This window comes from Echinops telfairi, unplaced genomic scaffold (assembly GCF_000313985.2).
Source record: "Echinops telfairi isolate 266 unplaced genomic scaffold, ASM31398v2 ScPeMD7_10;HRSCAF=50, whole genome shotgun sequence".
In the NCBI taxonomy this organism is placed as follows: Eukaryota; Metazoa; Chordata; class Mammalia; order Afrosoricida; family Tenrecidae; genus Echinops; species Echinops telfairi.
In genome coordinates, this window is record NW_022103907.1 from 1,087,378 (window position 1) to 1,102,771 (window position 15,394).

Sequence of the window (15,394 nt, forward strand, 5' to 3'; positions counted from 1 at the left end):
ATTTTATTTAATGTATTTATAAAACTAAAATTATTTTTTTTACCCCAAACTTGCCAGTGCTTTCCTCCTACTAGTTTGCACTTACCTCTTATGTTGTGACCAGAAAATATAACAAAGTAACTAATAAAAAACACAAAATGTTGGACAGCTGATAAATGTGATGCACAATCGTAATGGCTTCCCTCTAAAAATGTTAACTAGCGCTGCCGCTAGGTATGATTCATAACAGCACAACCCAGAGTGCTTTTTTTTAACCTTTTCACTATTGGGATCTGTTTACATTATGTGACACTGAGAGTGACAGACATATTGCTTCCAAATGTCACCAGAATTGAGTCAGCCTATTTATATACATCCACAGGCCCCCAGGAAAGGCACTGGGTCACATGTATACTTGTCTTCAGTAGTTAAAGGGTTAACGAGGGAATCGTGTATACCGTATTCCCTCGATCTCCCCTAAGCATTATTTTCTTCATAACAATTTTTTCTAATTTTCATTTTATTTCAGAGCATCGTGGGCCACGATTACCTCGGGGGCTGCATGTGGCTTTGGGGTTGCCAGTTTGACACCCCTGATCTAGTGCAAGAAGAGAGCAGGGAAGGGGAGGCAGGGAGATGCCCAGCCAGCCACACCAATGGAAGCATGCTGTCCTTGAGAGCAGTTGATTTATTTGAGATTGAACCCTAGTTAGTGTCCTTGACCCTCAAGCAGGGTACTGCCCAACTTTGCGGCTGATCTCTTGTGCATGGCAAATAGAGGAAACTAGAAGAGCCCGGTGGGGACCACTCAGCCCCACCACCCCTTGGTTTAGAAAAATTCTACTGCATCAGTTCAGCCAAACCTCCTTCCTCCTTTATCCCAACCTATGCTGAGCATCAAGCAAAATACAAGAGATAGCTAAACATGGGCGTGTGCCCTCAATGAGATTGAGAAGTAGCTGGGCAGGATGAGAAACCCAAGGAACAGTGTCCACAGAACTCGGGCAGCAATGGGGTGCTGGGCTGCAGCAGGATGATATGAAAAATGTAGTCAGGAGAGCCCATCACGGTGGGGCATGAGAGGCTGTGTAAGATATGTCAGAGGGATTAAGGAAGGCAATCTAGGCAAAAGGGCTGCTATGAGCACAGGGACTGGAAAAAGGATGCATCAGATCCATAAGCAATGAGAAGTAAGGAATTAGTCTGACACAGAGGAAACGTGAAGACAATGAAGTATAGAGAAGGAATGTAACACCTGAATACCAGACAGGGAGACAAGGAGAGAATAGATCCAGGTGGGAGGGCTAGGTTCTCTCCTCTCCTCCTTTTATCATGTTACTTACTGCCACTGGTGGAGATGACGGCAGTGATGATAATCACCAGCTATAGAGCCTCTAGGGTGCTGTCCCCTGTGCACACAGCTTGCAGTGAGTCTGATAATTTAGTTGGAGGAAAGATGAGCAGTTGTACAGAAGAATACAGGTCTCACATGAACAAAGGATTAGAGCTTGGTAATTGTTACAGGTTTAGAACAGGAAGAGACTTTCAAAGGCGAGGATTTTACCTTTATTCCCTCCAGGCCTGCCCGAAAAACCAACAGGGCTACAGTTCCCCGGAGGAGTTCCTTGAGGGTCCTGCATCTGAGGTCAATGAGGGGGCAGAGAGGGAGGAAGGGAAGGAGGTATGGGTTTCCACAACTGTGTCTGTTTCCATACTTGCTATTTCATTGCACAAGAACAGCTTTGAGAACACACCTTCAGTTCCTGCAGGCATGAATACATCCACAAGAAATTAAGAATTCCATTGGGCTAATGCAAAGGTCAAGAAGTCAGAAATCCTGACTTCTGCTTCCAGTCCTGCTTTTGGTTGACTTTTAAGGCAAAGTACTAGATCTTTCTGGGCCTGCAAATCATCTACCTTCTGGAAGTGTCTAATGTTCCACAACCAGCCTCAGAGGTCTTGTGAAAATAATGGATAGGTTCAGTTCCTTCACACACTTGTATCCCTTCACAAACACCAGGAACATAAGAGAATCTCAGTCTTCCCCTCCTTGATGCTCTGGTGTGTTGGGTTTAACCACGTATATGGAGGGTAAAAGCAGGTATTCAACTATCAGAGAGGTTGGCAGTTCCAGCCCTCCTACAAGTACCATGGAAGAAAGGCCTAGGAATCTGTTTCAAAAAAATAAGCCACTGAAAACCATGTAGAAGGAAGGCCAAGCCATCCCCAAGGCCTTACAAAGAAGGCCCTAGACCTCCCTGTGACACAGCAAGGAAGTCCCTGTCTGTCCCCATGTCCCCATATCCCAGCCAGAAAGCCCCTGGTTATCCCTTCATGCAGCAAGGAATGCCCTAACCATCCCCAAACTCTGACAATGAAGCCCGGGCTATCCCCATGCCCCTGTAAGGAAGCCTCCTATCATTCCCACACCTCAGTAAAACAAAGCTAATTACTTCCACAAGCTGTCAACCCCCCAATAGCAACATCTGCACCATGATTCCATGGGCAAAGCAGTCCATCTCTTTTTAATCAAGAAAAGCAGGCCCATTGAACAACACCCAAATCTGACGGCATATTCTAAAGAAAGGTCCCTGGGACTACCAGAAATGGAAGTCAGAAGAATCGTGTGCATATGCTTTCAAAGGATGGAAGAACTGTTTGAGAGAACACTGGAAAAATAGGAAAATTAGAAACCCTACTCCAGTGGAATTCCAGAAGATAAATAATTTGATAATAGAATTCAACAACAAATTATTGAGCTTGAAGACATTTCCTTTGACTACAGCTGATGAGACAAACAGTCAACAAAAAAAAGCAAAGACATAATTATGTAGGACAGTATCATGAGGAACAACCTAAGTCTCCTTTGGTTTCTGGAGCAGGAAGAAACAAAACAATCTACAGAGAAAATAGTCAAGAAATTATGGAAGGAAACTTCCCTAACACCATAAAGAGGAGAAAGTAGCTACTCGATTACAAGGATCTACATGTGACCTCCTCCCTGGGGGATGGACAACAGAAAAGTGGATGAAACGACGGACAGGACAGGGCAGGATATGACAAAATAACAATTTATAAATTATCAGGGGTTCATGAGGGAGCAGGGAGCGGGGAGGGAGGGGGAAAAAATGAGAACCTGATACCGGGGGCTTAAGTGGAGAGCAAATGTTTTGAGACTGATGAGGACAATGAATGTACAAATGTGCTTTACACAACTGATGTATGTATGGATTGTGATAAGAGTTGTATGAGCCCCTAAAAAAAAAAAAAGAAAGACAAAAAGACATCCATTGCAACAGATTGTATTCAAACTTTCCAATACCAAGGACAAGAGAGTCCTGAGAGCAATCAGGGTCAAAAGAACAGTCCCCTACAAATGAAAACCAATAAGAATAAGATTTCTTAGCAGAAACCATGCAGGCAGGAAGACAATGGAGTGACATATGTAAAACCCTCAAGGAAATAAAAAGTACCAATCAAGAATCTTATATCCAGCAAAACTATCCTTCAAATATGAGGTTAGAAATAAGAGTATTTCCAGATGGGGAGAAATTAAAGGTGTTTAAAAACAAACAACAACAACAACCAAAAAAACAAAACAGAGGGAAGATGGCCACCAGATAACAAGCACAGGATGACTTCCCTGGCAACCACTGGAGAGGTCCCAGTAGGAGAGATATCCTGTGTTTTGTGGTAGCAAGAAATTCAACTTAACATCTTAGACTCAATTTTCTTAAAGCAGGAGAGCAACAGCACCTGTTGACAAACTCCCCTTTACCCCTGGCTGTTGGCTTCTGTGAATCTCCTCTGCCTCTGCAGTACAGCTGATGTTGTCCAGCCCTGGAGGCAGCCCAGCCATGCAAACCTCTTACCTTGTTGGTGGACAGCAGATCACATGTGCAGCACGGTGCAGACAAACTCACGACCCATGCTACACTTTTTGCCATTTTTTGCCTTCCTCCTTTTCTGTTTCTTCTCCATATCCTACCCACCACATGCCCCGCCTCTCCCACGCACCACACATGTATGACACCACTAAAGGAGCAGGATTCCCCACCCACAAGGCCGTTTTATTTTCTGTGAGTTTTGTGCTTTGGTTCTAGTATAATGCTTTTATTATTGTTTCTAAATCTCTTCCAGTTCCTCTTCTGGTGTCTTTTTCTACTTCCACCCCACCCTCTTGAGAATATGCATTTCCCCTAGGCAAAAACAATCAGGCCTGTAGAGTGCAGCACCCCCCCTCCCGCAAAGAAAAGGGCTCCCCCCCCACCCACTCCCTGCTCAGGGCACAGACATGCTCACATTCATGCTGCCATAGCAACAGAACTTCAGCACCCACACCTGAGTCTTTTGTCTCTTTTGTCCCTTTTAGTCCCTGCACATCTAGCTATTACTGCTTTCTGGTCACTCTCATTTATTTTGTGAAATATATTTTCATGAAACTTATTAACTCTGATGACCTCTCAACATACATTTTCCCATTACTATTACAAATCTGTTGGCCTAGCCAGACAGCTGCTTATTATTACTATCATTACTTTTATTCTACTCTCTCTCTTCTCCCCCTCCCATGTTCCCCTCCTACCCACCTCTCTCCCCTTCCCTCCATTTCACTGCCACGTGTTTTCCAGCTCCTGTTACCTCTCCCACAACACCCAACAGAGCCAACTACTTCTACTTGATCCAGCAGCTCACACACCACTAATAGCTGTGCCACCATGCCAAGGACACAACAGCCAACCTCAGTAAGACAAAGCAAAAATGGAAAATCAAGAAAAAAACACCCCAAAATCACACAACCCCAATAGAATCGTCTGAAAATGAGGCCTCAGTACTATCAGAAACAGAATTCAGAAGAGGGGTGTTGAGGCCCTTCTAAGTGACGTGGGATACACTTATGAGAACAATGGAAGAAATTGAAAAACCAAATCCTTAAACAAAAGGAATCCCAGCACATGAACAATGAAATAATAGAATTACACAAGATGGTGAAAGATCTGAGGAATAGAATGGAATAAAGGGAAACTTAAATCAGTGAGCTTAAAGACAATCACTCTGACTACAATCAATAGAGAAACAACAATAAAAGGGGAGGGATCTGAAGAAACCTGAGAATCATGTAGGACACAATCAAGAGAAACAACCTATAAGAAGAAAGTAATAAAATCCACAGAGAAAATAGTGTGAGAAATCATGGAAGAAATTTCCCCCGACATCACAAAGGAGGAGAAAATAACTATTTAAGAAGCCAAGAGTTCCCCCAAATAGAAAGGACACCAAAAGAAAAAACGTACAACATATCATAGCCAAATTCCAATTTCAAGGGAAAGTAGAGAATTCTGAGGATAGAGAAAAAAGAACAGTCACCTACAAAGGAAAACTGATAAGATAAACTTAGAATTCTCAGCAGAACTATGCAGGCAAGAAGACAATGGAATGACATATATAAAATTTTGAAAGAAAAACACTGCCAACCAAGAATCCTATATCCCGCAAAATTATCCCTCAAACAACAAGGGAGAAATAAAGGTTGTATGCCATAGACAACTGGAACTTTACCAGTGGTTCTCAACCTTCCTAATTCTGCAACCCTTTAATACAGTTCCTCATGTTGTGGTGACCCCCAACCACAAAATTATTTTCATTGCTACTTTGTAACTGTAATTTTGTTACTGTTATGAATCGGGCGACCCCTGTGAAAGGGTCATTCGACCCCCAAAGGGGTCACAACCCACAGTTTGAGAACCATTGCTTTAGACTGTCTCTTTGAGGCACACAACATCCTTCATAGGCCGTACCAGTAGGATTCTATGTGGACACCTCAACAAGCAAACTGGACTTTACCTAAAACCCACAGGTAGCAGATTTGGGGGAATGATATATGCCCTTGGACTTAAGGCTGAAATGTCCTAGTGTGAGAAGAAGTAGATGAATGCTATCCCAAGGTTATAGAATTGGCAACTGTTGAACTCTAATGAATCTTGTTCACTGGTACTCTGGAATGCTGCTACCTGTGCAAGACTTTTCTGTTCTAAGGATGTCTCATCACCTTCTGTTTTAGATGAAGTCAACAGAAGAAAAGGATGAGCCATTCGATGCAGAAGAGATGAGGCCAATAAAATGTCCCACTCGGGTAAGCAGGAACTGGGCAGGAAGGGCAATGGGGTGGGGGAAGGTGGGAAGAGATGGGGTTACCAAGTGGGACTTTGCTGTGAATTGAGGGGTCTTTCATGGCTGAGTCATTGAACCCATTATGTCTTAGGTCTGTTCTCCCATTCTGGCCATAGGTCTGCTCACTATGTTATACCTCTGAACCCTGAGAGCAGTTTTAGTAGAACCGAGGCCCCCTTCACCCCTGTGGGCAGTGCAGGAACAAAGCCACAGCTCACCAAGCCCCAAGGGCTGCGTCCTGCCACCTCCTCCTTTTCAAGACCTCTAACTCTGGAGTGGAGAAGAAGGCAGATATCAGCAAATCTAAGCAGTCTTGAAGATGGGCCATTATGCCAGGTTTTAAATGATTGCTTTTGTAGTAGGTACACAATTAATCTTTCTCAATAAATGGAAGAGAAATACCTGGACATAAATGAACACCACACCTTTAACCACTCAGTGCTAGTTGAAACCTTTGCTTTCTTGATGAATTGGTGAGTTTTTTTCCCTACAAGACAAGAACTATATGATTCATTCTGTTCCTTCTTTTTGCTTTGACTGCAAAGAAGCTTAAAATTAAGTGCTCTGTTCATTGAAATAGTGTATCTGTTTAGACAGGTTCATGGAACACGAGGGTAGAGAGCAAGAGATAATTAATACAAATGGGAAATTTTAGAGCATTTATGAGCTCCTCGAGGACTAACTGGGCAGCACAGAGAGGAGCTGGAGAATGGTTTGTTCATTGCTTTAAGGATAGTATTATTGTTCCAAATTGGCTAATGGCATTGCTGAACAGTAAAGGGATACCTTACCTTCTTCTGCAGAAGGAGCCCTATCTCTTCACCTACAGGAACAGCAACTACCTGCCCAGCCCACGGAAACGCCTTAAGACTCCTGAGGTATGGAAACACTTTCTATCATTGACAGAGAAGCAAGCAAATCATAGTCTGTAAAGCACAGTGATGCTGTGCACTGTTTCCATGCAGTTCCTTATGTCCTGGGTCCCCGCTGTCTCTGGCGGTGCTTTGGCTGCAGGGGTAATGGAGACTTTGACAAATACCTGAAATCCAGGCTGAGAAAGTGTGGAGGGTCTCGTGGGTGGCTGTTCCTTGCTATCTTGAAGCAGGTCTACCTTAAAGGTGTTTAGAACCACCTTATAACAGACTTCACAGGCATGTTGGGTCACTCAGATTGCCTGCTTCCCATCTGGTGTGATGTCAGACATCACTCCCTTCCCAAACCTTGGCAGAATGATTTCCGACTCATGGGAGACATTAATCTGAATAGAAAGTTCAGAAAGGAAGCAGAATGTGGTGAAAACTGAAACCAAATTCACTGGAGGACAAAAGGCTCTAGCAGTTGGTCCACACCTGTAGGAGCACCTCACACTTGCAGCTTGCTTGTTGCTTATCTCTTGAGCCTCTTGCTGATACTTCCTATGAATTAGATAGAGCACCTTGACTCCTCTGAGGAACCAAGGATGCTCAAAGGCACATGTCTTCATTCTCAGGGAACCGGAGACCCATGGGGGTCAAGAAAAATCCATTCCTAGTGACATCCTTGTCTCTGAATTGTGTAAAGCAGTGGTTCTCAACCTTCCTAATGCCATGACCCTTTAATACAGTTCTCATGTTGTGGAGACCCCCCAACCATACAATTATTTTTGTTGCTACTTCATAACTGTAATTTTTGCTACTGTTATGAATCAGGTGACCCCTGTGAAAGGGTCATTCAACCCCCAAAGGGGTCACGACCCACAGGTTGAGAACTCCACATGGTGGATGAAAAGGTGGCCTGAGCCTTCACCGTGAAGGCTGGTACAGAGTGAATGATTCTTGATTCATCAACTTGCCCCACACTTCTCAGATCATAGCAATGAAGATCCATCTGAGAAGCAGGATGGCACAGTAAGTTAAGCGAAGTGGCAAGACACTTAGCCCCTCTGTGCTTTATTTTTTTCTCTCTGGAAAATAGTAATAGTAACAGATCAACCTCACAGAGTTGTTATTAAATTGGAATAAGTTAATAATAAGTGTAAAGTACTGAGAATAGTACTTAGTATGTGGTTGTTACCAGATACTAGTCTCAGTACTTTATACTTATTAACTTATTCCAATTTAATAACAACTCTTTGAGATTGATCTATTATTATTTTTAATAATAAAAGCATCGATTGCTATTCCACCATTTGTCTGTCAATTATCATACTGGGGTGGCTTGTGCGTTGCTGTGATGCTGGAAGCTGTGTCACTGGTATTTCAAATGCCAGCAGGGCCACCCAACGTGATCAGGTTTCAGCAATCAAGATGCATTGACCACTGTTGGCGATTAAAATGCAAAAGTTGGAAACAGAAGGAAGGAACAGTAGTTGGAACATAGAGTCTTGGTGATATAAACAAAGCTGGAGATTGAATGATAGACTTTTGTAAGACCAATGACTGTTCATAGAAAGTACCATTTTTTAAAATAACATAAAAGGTGACTATACACATAGACTTCTCCAGATAGAATCCACAGAAATCAAATTGACTACATCTGATATGAATGGAATCAGGCCTGTGGGAGTGGATTCATTCGTTGATGGGGAATGACTCAAGGGAAGGAGGAAAAGCTGTAAAAATCTGCACATGATCAGAACTTAAAACACACAGTCACTGTGCCAAAAAGAACTAGTCACTGTTTCAGGAGGTAGCATATGAGCAAGCACCAATGGTGCTGAAGGAAGAAATCCAAGCTGCACTTAAGGCATTGATCGAGAACAAAGCTCCAGGAATTTACAGAATACCAACTGGAATATCTCAGCAATCTGAGGAAGCACTGGAAGGCACTCGCTTGTCTTTACCCAGAAATCTGGAAGATAGCTACTTGGCCAACTGATGGGAAGAGATCTATATCGGGCACATTCCAAAGAAAGGTGGCCCAACAGCATGCTCAAACTGTAGAACAATATCACTGATATCATACACCAGATCACCGAACAAAGGTTGTAGCAGTACATTGATTGGGAGCTGCCAGAGGTCCAGGTGGGATTCAGAAAAGGACATTGCTGATGTCAGATGGATCTTGGCTCAAGGCAGAGAATACCAGAAAGATGCTTATGTATACTTATTTTATTGACTATGCCAAGACATTCAGCTGTGTGGATCATAACAAACTATGGCTAACCTTGATAAGAATGGGAATTCCAGGACACTTCATTGTGCTCATTCGAAGTGTGCACATAGATTTAAAAGGCAGTTCTGTGAATACGGGGATGCTACATGGTTTAAAATCAGGAAAGGTGTATGGCAGGGTTGTCTCCTCTCACCATACTTATATAATCAGTGTGCTGAGAAAATAATCAGAGAAGCTGGATTATATGAAGAAGAATGTGGCATCAGGATTGGATAGCAACCTGCAATATGCAGATGACATAACCTTGCTTGCTGAAAGTGAGGAAGAATCGAAGCACTTGCTGATGAAGATCAAGGATGCAGCCTTCAGTATGGATTACAACTCAATGTAAAGAAGACCAAACTCCTCACAACTGGACCAGTAGGTAATAAGTGAAGGAAAGTTTGAAACGGTCAAGTATTTAATCTGACTTGAATCCACAACCAATGTTCGTGGAAGCAGCAGTCAAAAGATCAAAACAAGACCTCCTCAAGGTACTGCAAAGCAAGAGTGTTACTTTAAGGACTAAGGTCCACTTGACCCAAGCCATGGTACTTCCAATTGCCTTATATGTATATGAAAGTTAGGCATTGAATCAAGAAGACCGAAGAAGAATGGGTTTTGGTACTGGAGAAGAATATTGGAAGTACCATGAACTACTAAAAGGACAGGCCAATCTATCTTTGAAAGAATATGGCCAGAGTGCTCCTTAGAGGCAAGAATAGTGAGGCTTCATCTTACATACTTTGGACATGTTGTCAAGAGAGACCTGCCCCTGGAGACGGATATCGTGTCATTATGTTCTGTAGGGTAGAGGGGCTGCAAAGCAAACAAAGAGCCTCGAGGGGATGAATTGACAATGGGCTCAGGCGTAGGAACCCTTGTGAGGATGTTGCAGGACTGGGCATGGTTTCATGCTGTTGTGGATACGGTTGCTATGGGTTGGAGTTGGCAAGATGACATCTAACAACAGCATGTTTTTGTTATGTGCTCTCAAGCCACGTCTGACTCACAGAGACCCAATGAGTAACAGAAAGAACACTGTCCAGTCCGGCACCATCATCACAACGGCTGTTCTGCCTGACTCCAAGGTCACAGCTACTGTGTCAAGGCCTCTCACTGAGGGGCTTTCTCTTTAACCTTCTACTTTACCAAGCATGGTGTCCTTTCCCAAGGACAGGCCCCTCCCGATAGCACAGCCAAAGTACCGAAGACAGAGTCTCCCCAGCCTTACTTCTAGGGGCGTTCAGGCTACGCTTCTTCCCAGAAGTGCAGTCCTTTCAATAATCTTCACCCACTCCATAGTTCAAATGCATCCGTTCTCCTGTGGTCTTCCTTACTCGTTGACCTTGTCCTGCGTGCCAGGCACTGTTCTAGGCTCTGGGGATACAACAAACAAAACTCCCAGCTCTGTCTGTGAATGCAGACAGGGGAGAGACATAGTTGTATTTACGTTGGTAAAACACCAGGTGGGTGGATTCAGAGAGCCGGGGAGGAAGTACCCAGGAGTGGAGATGCAGGTCAGTGCTGCACTGTTCCTTCCAAGAAAGAACAAAGACTTAATGTTGAGGTCAAGGGACTGCAGGGAGGATGACTGGTTTGGGGAGCATTTAGAAAGAACGTTGTAGACAATTGGATGTGAGTATTGAAGAAGAAGGAACATTTGAAAAAGGTAATTGGGTTATGATCTTATCTTAGATGATATTTTCCAAAATATCTTAGATGATATTTTCCACTTCTCACCCAGTCATAGATTGAAAACTCCACTTCGTGGTGCCACCTGGAAATGCATGCGTATTTCTGTGTGTATCTCATTGCAGTTGAAAGAAGGAGCTGAAGTCAGATGCCTTAACAAGAGCCCCTCCGACTCAATTCCCACCTCAGGTACAAGCTCAAGTCACATGGTTTTTAAGCTCATTGGAGGTTTGAAATCATCAAAGTCAGAGCCATTTTCATATGACAAGGACTTCTCCCACAATCTGAAATACTACTGAGAGGCTTCCTAGGGGTACTTTGTGTGTATACTTGTTAGTTCTTGCCCGTGTTTGTGTTATTCTTTAAAACAGGTAAGGAATATTATTATCATAGCATTCACGGAGTGCTAACTACGTACCAGACCAAGTTCTACAAGGAACCCAATATTAGTTGTGTGAGTTGATGTCATTGTCCTTGCCTTTAATCCTTAGCAAGACTAATTTGTCCCACAATAAGTAAAAGTATCTTTAAACTGAAAGATCTGCCCCCCCCAAAAAAAAAATAAAAGAAAGAAAGAACCAATTCACCATACATCACCCCTGCCAGCATCATTTGCAGAGTGCACTCAAACACCACACCGACCAGGAAACCAGGCCCTATGGCAAACAGGCAGAGTCACAGCCTCTTAGGAGTTAACTTCTAAATTATCTACTCTGGACCGTGACAGGGAACTACAGTGGCCTGCAAGGTAATAACAGTGGCACGAGACTTTGCAAACTTGTGGGAAGACCACATGCGACCCGCATGACCCGAACACCAGTCCTGTAGCATTTTTCTGCAGGGCTGCTGCAGGTTCCCGTAGTTCATCCTGGAAGTTTGCTCGGTGGGTCATCTGTTGACCAGATAGTTGTTCAGTCCCTCCCGTGGGCTTTCCTGAAGCTTACCGTCTAGTAGATCTGCTGCGGCCCCAGGTCATGAAGTCTGGCGATGTCACACTGAGTTGAAGGAACCTTTCAGGGACGGGACCTTTGTGGTCGGGCTGTCTGAAGACCACATTTCCTTCTGTGTGGGCTGAAGATTAGGAGAGCAAACCAGTGTCCTGGCCTAGCCTTCCCATCTGGACTCAACATGAGCAAATTAAGTCAAGTGATGGGGAGGTAAATGTAAAATCTTTTCACCCAAACTTTGGTGCTTCACTCCCTCTGGTTCTGAGTTGCAGACTCGATGATACATACGTCTGTCTCTCTAGCTTATATTATTCACTAGCTGAATATGTGAGTTAGCTCTGGGCTGCTAACCAAAAAGTCAGTGATTGAACCTACTCGGTGTTCCGCAGGATTAAGCTGGGGCAATCTGCTTCCATAAAGATTTTCACTCTTGGAAACTCTACGGGGTAGTTCTCCTCTGTTCTAAAGGGTCACTACGAGTTCAAGTTGACTTAGTGGGTTTGGTTTAATATGAACACTTAAAAATCCTCACTGCCATTGAGTCAATGCCGACTCACAGTGACCCTATAGGACAGGGGAGAACTACTCCTGTGGGTTTCTGAGACTGTAAGTCTTTACAGGTAGAAAGTCTTCGCTTTCTCCCAACAAAGCATCTGTTGGTTTCAAACTGCAGACCTTGCAGATCACAGCCCAATGTATAACCACTGTGCTACTCGGGCCACTAGACTATGCAACCAGGGCCCTTATATGTATATTGTACACTTATATATATATATAAGATACACATGTATGTTCTCTATATTCTCTCTATGTACTATATCGTTATCTACAAGGGGCTGCAAAAAGTCTATAGAAAATTCCATTATCTTTTCATTCCACTTGTCCACAAACTTCTAAAACTTCCTCATATCAACATTAATATGTTCTTTTCATTCTCATTGTCAACTCATTCTGTTGGTTTGCTTGCTGGCAGGACTTTAGCAGCAGCAGTAGATTATCAGCTTCACATCTCAGTCATCCTGTGCCACTGAACGTTATAGCAAACGTATCTGAGTATGTGTTAAGAGCCGTACTCTCTGCAATAAAAGGACATCTGTTCACTTCTTCATCTTATAGGATGACCTGGAAAGCATTTTGCCATTCTTGTTGGCAGTGATAACCAGTCCATTACAGCGTATCTCAACATCTTAAAAGCCAGATAAAATGAGAAATTCTTTTTTATTGCCCGGCCTGGAGATTGTCTGTTTATCGGCACTTCAAAATATAACAGCACAAAACCTCAAGACACGGAGATCTGAGATGCTCTGGTGATGTGAGCTGTTTGTAGGCCCTTCTGATCTAATCAAGTGGGCCCAGACCAGGACATTGGCTCTCACCATGGCAGTGGGGGTGAGGTGGGGTTGGAGAGGAGGCCCTCCCCGGAGAGGAGGCCCTCCCCAGAGAGGACTAATTGGCCTGCACTTCTGAGTCCTACCTCCTCTGAAAAGTCACTTTTAGGAAAATGACCACAATCCACTGGACAGTAATAAAGAGTCATTTTCAACAATGTTTAAGTCCCTCTGTCTAGTGCTGCTTTCAATTGTATCCACCGAGCTAACCAAAGGGGGTGGTTCATGATAAAATATCACCTGCAGGTACCCGGCCTCAGTCCCTCCCCTGGAGCTCCCTCCAGCCCCTGGCCGACACGGCTCATCACGCATCAGTGGGGTCTCTGGGATGAGCTGCACAAGGCTATGCAGATGGGAGCAACGTGTTTGACCAGTTGGCATTTGATAACCAAACAAAGAAGAAAGGCCTCTATGTTCTTCCTCCCAGGGAAGGCATGTGTGTATTACACACACACACACACACACACACACACACACACACACACACACACGTCTGTGGCTGTACCAGCCTGTGCCTGCTCGCCGGATCCTGACTGAATGTGTGATTGATTACACGCTGCTGATATGATGTGCTTTTTAACCTCATAAATACTGTTCTGATTTTATCACACTAGACCAATGATTCTTAACCTTCCTCATGCCACAACCCTTTAAACAGTTTCTCATGTTGTGGTGACCCCCCAACCATAAAATTATGGTCGTTGCTACTTCATCACTGTAGTTTTGCTGCTGTTATGAATCGGGTGACTCCTGTGAAAGGGTCGTTGGATGCCCAAAGGGGTCGCAACCCACAGGTTGAGAACCACTGCTCTAGATGGTCCTTTCCTTAACGCGAGTGGGACAATGAGGAAAAAGATATTGGAGCAGGGAACTGACGTCAGGCCTTGGCGTGAGACAAGGGGCAGCTTTTGTACTTGAAGAGGAGCCCTGGTGGCAGAGTGAGGTACACATTGGGTTGCTAACCACAAGGTCAGCAGTTCGAAACCATCAGTTGCTCCAAGGAGGGTGCTTTCTACTCCCGTTAAGAGTTACAGTCACGGCAACTCACAGGGGCAGTTCTACTCTGTCCTGTAGGGTCACTATGAGTTGGAATCAACTCAATGACAGTGAGCTTTCTGGAGATTTTTGTGCTTGAAGGACTGACAGTATGGAGCCCAAGAGGCTGTGGCTCACTGGTTCTGCACCCCTTCTGAAGCCAACCCTTCCATTTCATGCCAACGACAAGATGCGTAGCCTTGGAAAACATGGAGAGGGATGATATCATCAGAAGTCATACAAACCACAATGGGGCCTTCCTTGATTGCAAGCCATTGACGCATTCTGATGTCTTCTCTTTGGCCCATTTGTCCAGAATGAGGTGTTCAAGCACTGATGAGAGAAATGTGTAAGTTACGGCCCCAGCTGATGCCCCTGCATTGGAGGTTTGATGTAACTTCCAGCTCGGGGCCGGGGCTGTTTCTGTGGCCATTGGTTGTTTGAGGTCTGTGACTTGGCCTAAGCAGTGATCAGGACGGAACGATGCCCCACAAGGAATAGCAACCTGCTGGGCTCTAGGAGCCACCAGCTTACTGAGAAGTTGACACTCGCCCTCAAGACAAGTGGGCGAGCCGGTGTTTCCCTGTCCTGAGGGCACCATCCTTGAAAGCCGGGATAGTGGTACAATTCCTGTCACGGAGCCACCGATTTCACTTTCAAATCAATTTAACTTATCGACTCTTTCTTTATATGAATTCATAGCAAAGCATTCCAAGGGCAGAAACAAGGTTTCAACCTGTGCTAGTCATCCTCTGTGATTGTGGAAGTCTTTACAGGAATCCCTCACATCAGAGGACACGTGGGCTGGCTTTTTCAGGGACAGCCCCAGGTGGTTACGTTGCTGGGGGACACAAAGCAGCAGCTAAGCCTTCCTCCCAGTGGCCTGTCCACAAAACAGGCCCTTCCCCCGACACCCCAATGCGGGCTTCCTTGCTATTCTTGACCTCTGCACAGTCAGGATGACCTTCTGATCAGAGAGCCTCTCCTCAGAAATCTTGATGAGCCAGGGCATGCTGTGTTTATCAGTCTTCTTTCTCAGGGAGGGAC

General features: G+C 44.4%; 1 protein-coding gene across 3 annotated transcripts in view; it reads left to right on the forward strand.

Moving 5' to 3' along the window:
* Nucleotides 1-15,394, forward strand: part of LOC101654748 (phospholipase B1, membrane-associated) — a 71,212-nt gene that overhangs the window by 4,338 nt on the left and 51,480 nt on the right. For all 3 annotated transcript variants that reach the window (XM_045287049.1, XM_045287050.1, XM_045287048.1), the window contains exons 4-6: nt 6,041-6,112; nt 6,954-7,028; nt 11,103-11,166. In XM_045287049.1, the coding sequence (XP_045142984.1) occupies nt 6,041-6,112; nt 6,954-7,028; nt 11,103-11,166 (211 nt within the window). The remainder of the gene's footprint in view (nt 1-6,040; nt 6,113-6,953; nt 7,029-11,102; nt 11,167-15,394) is intronic.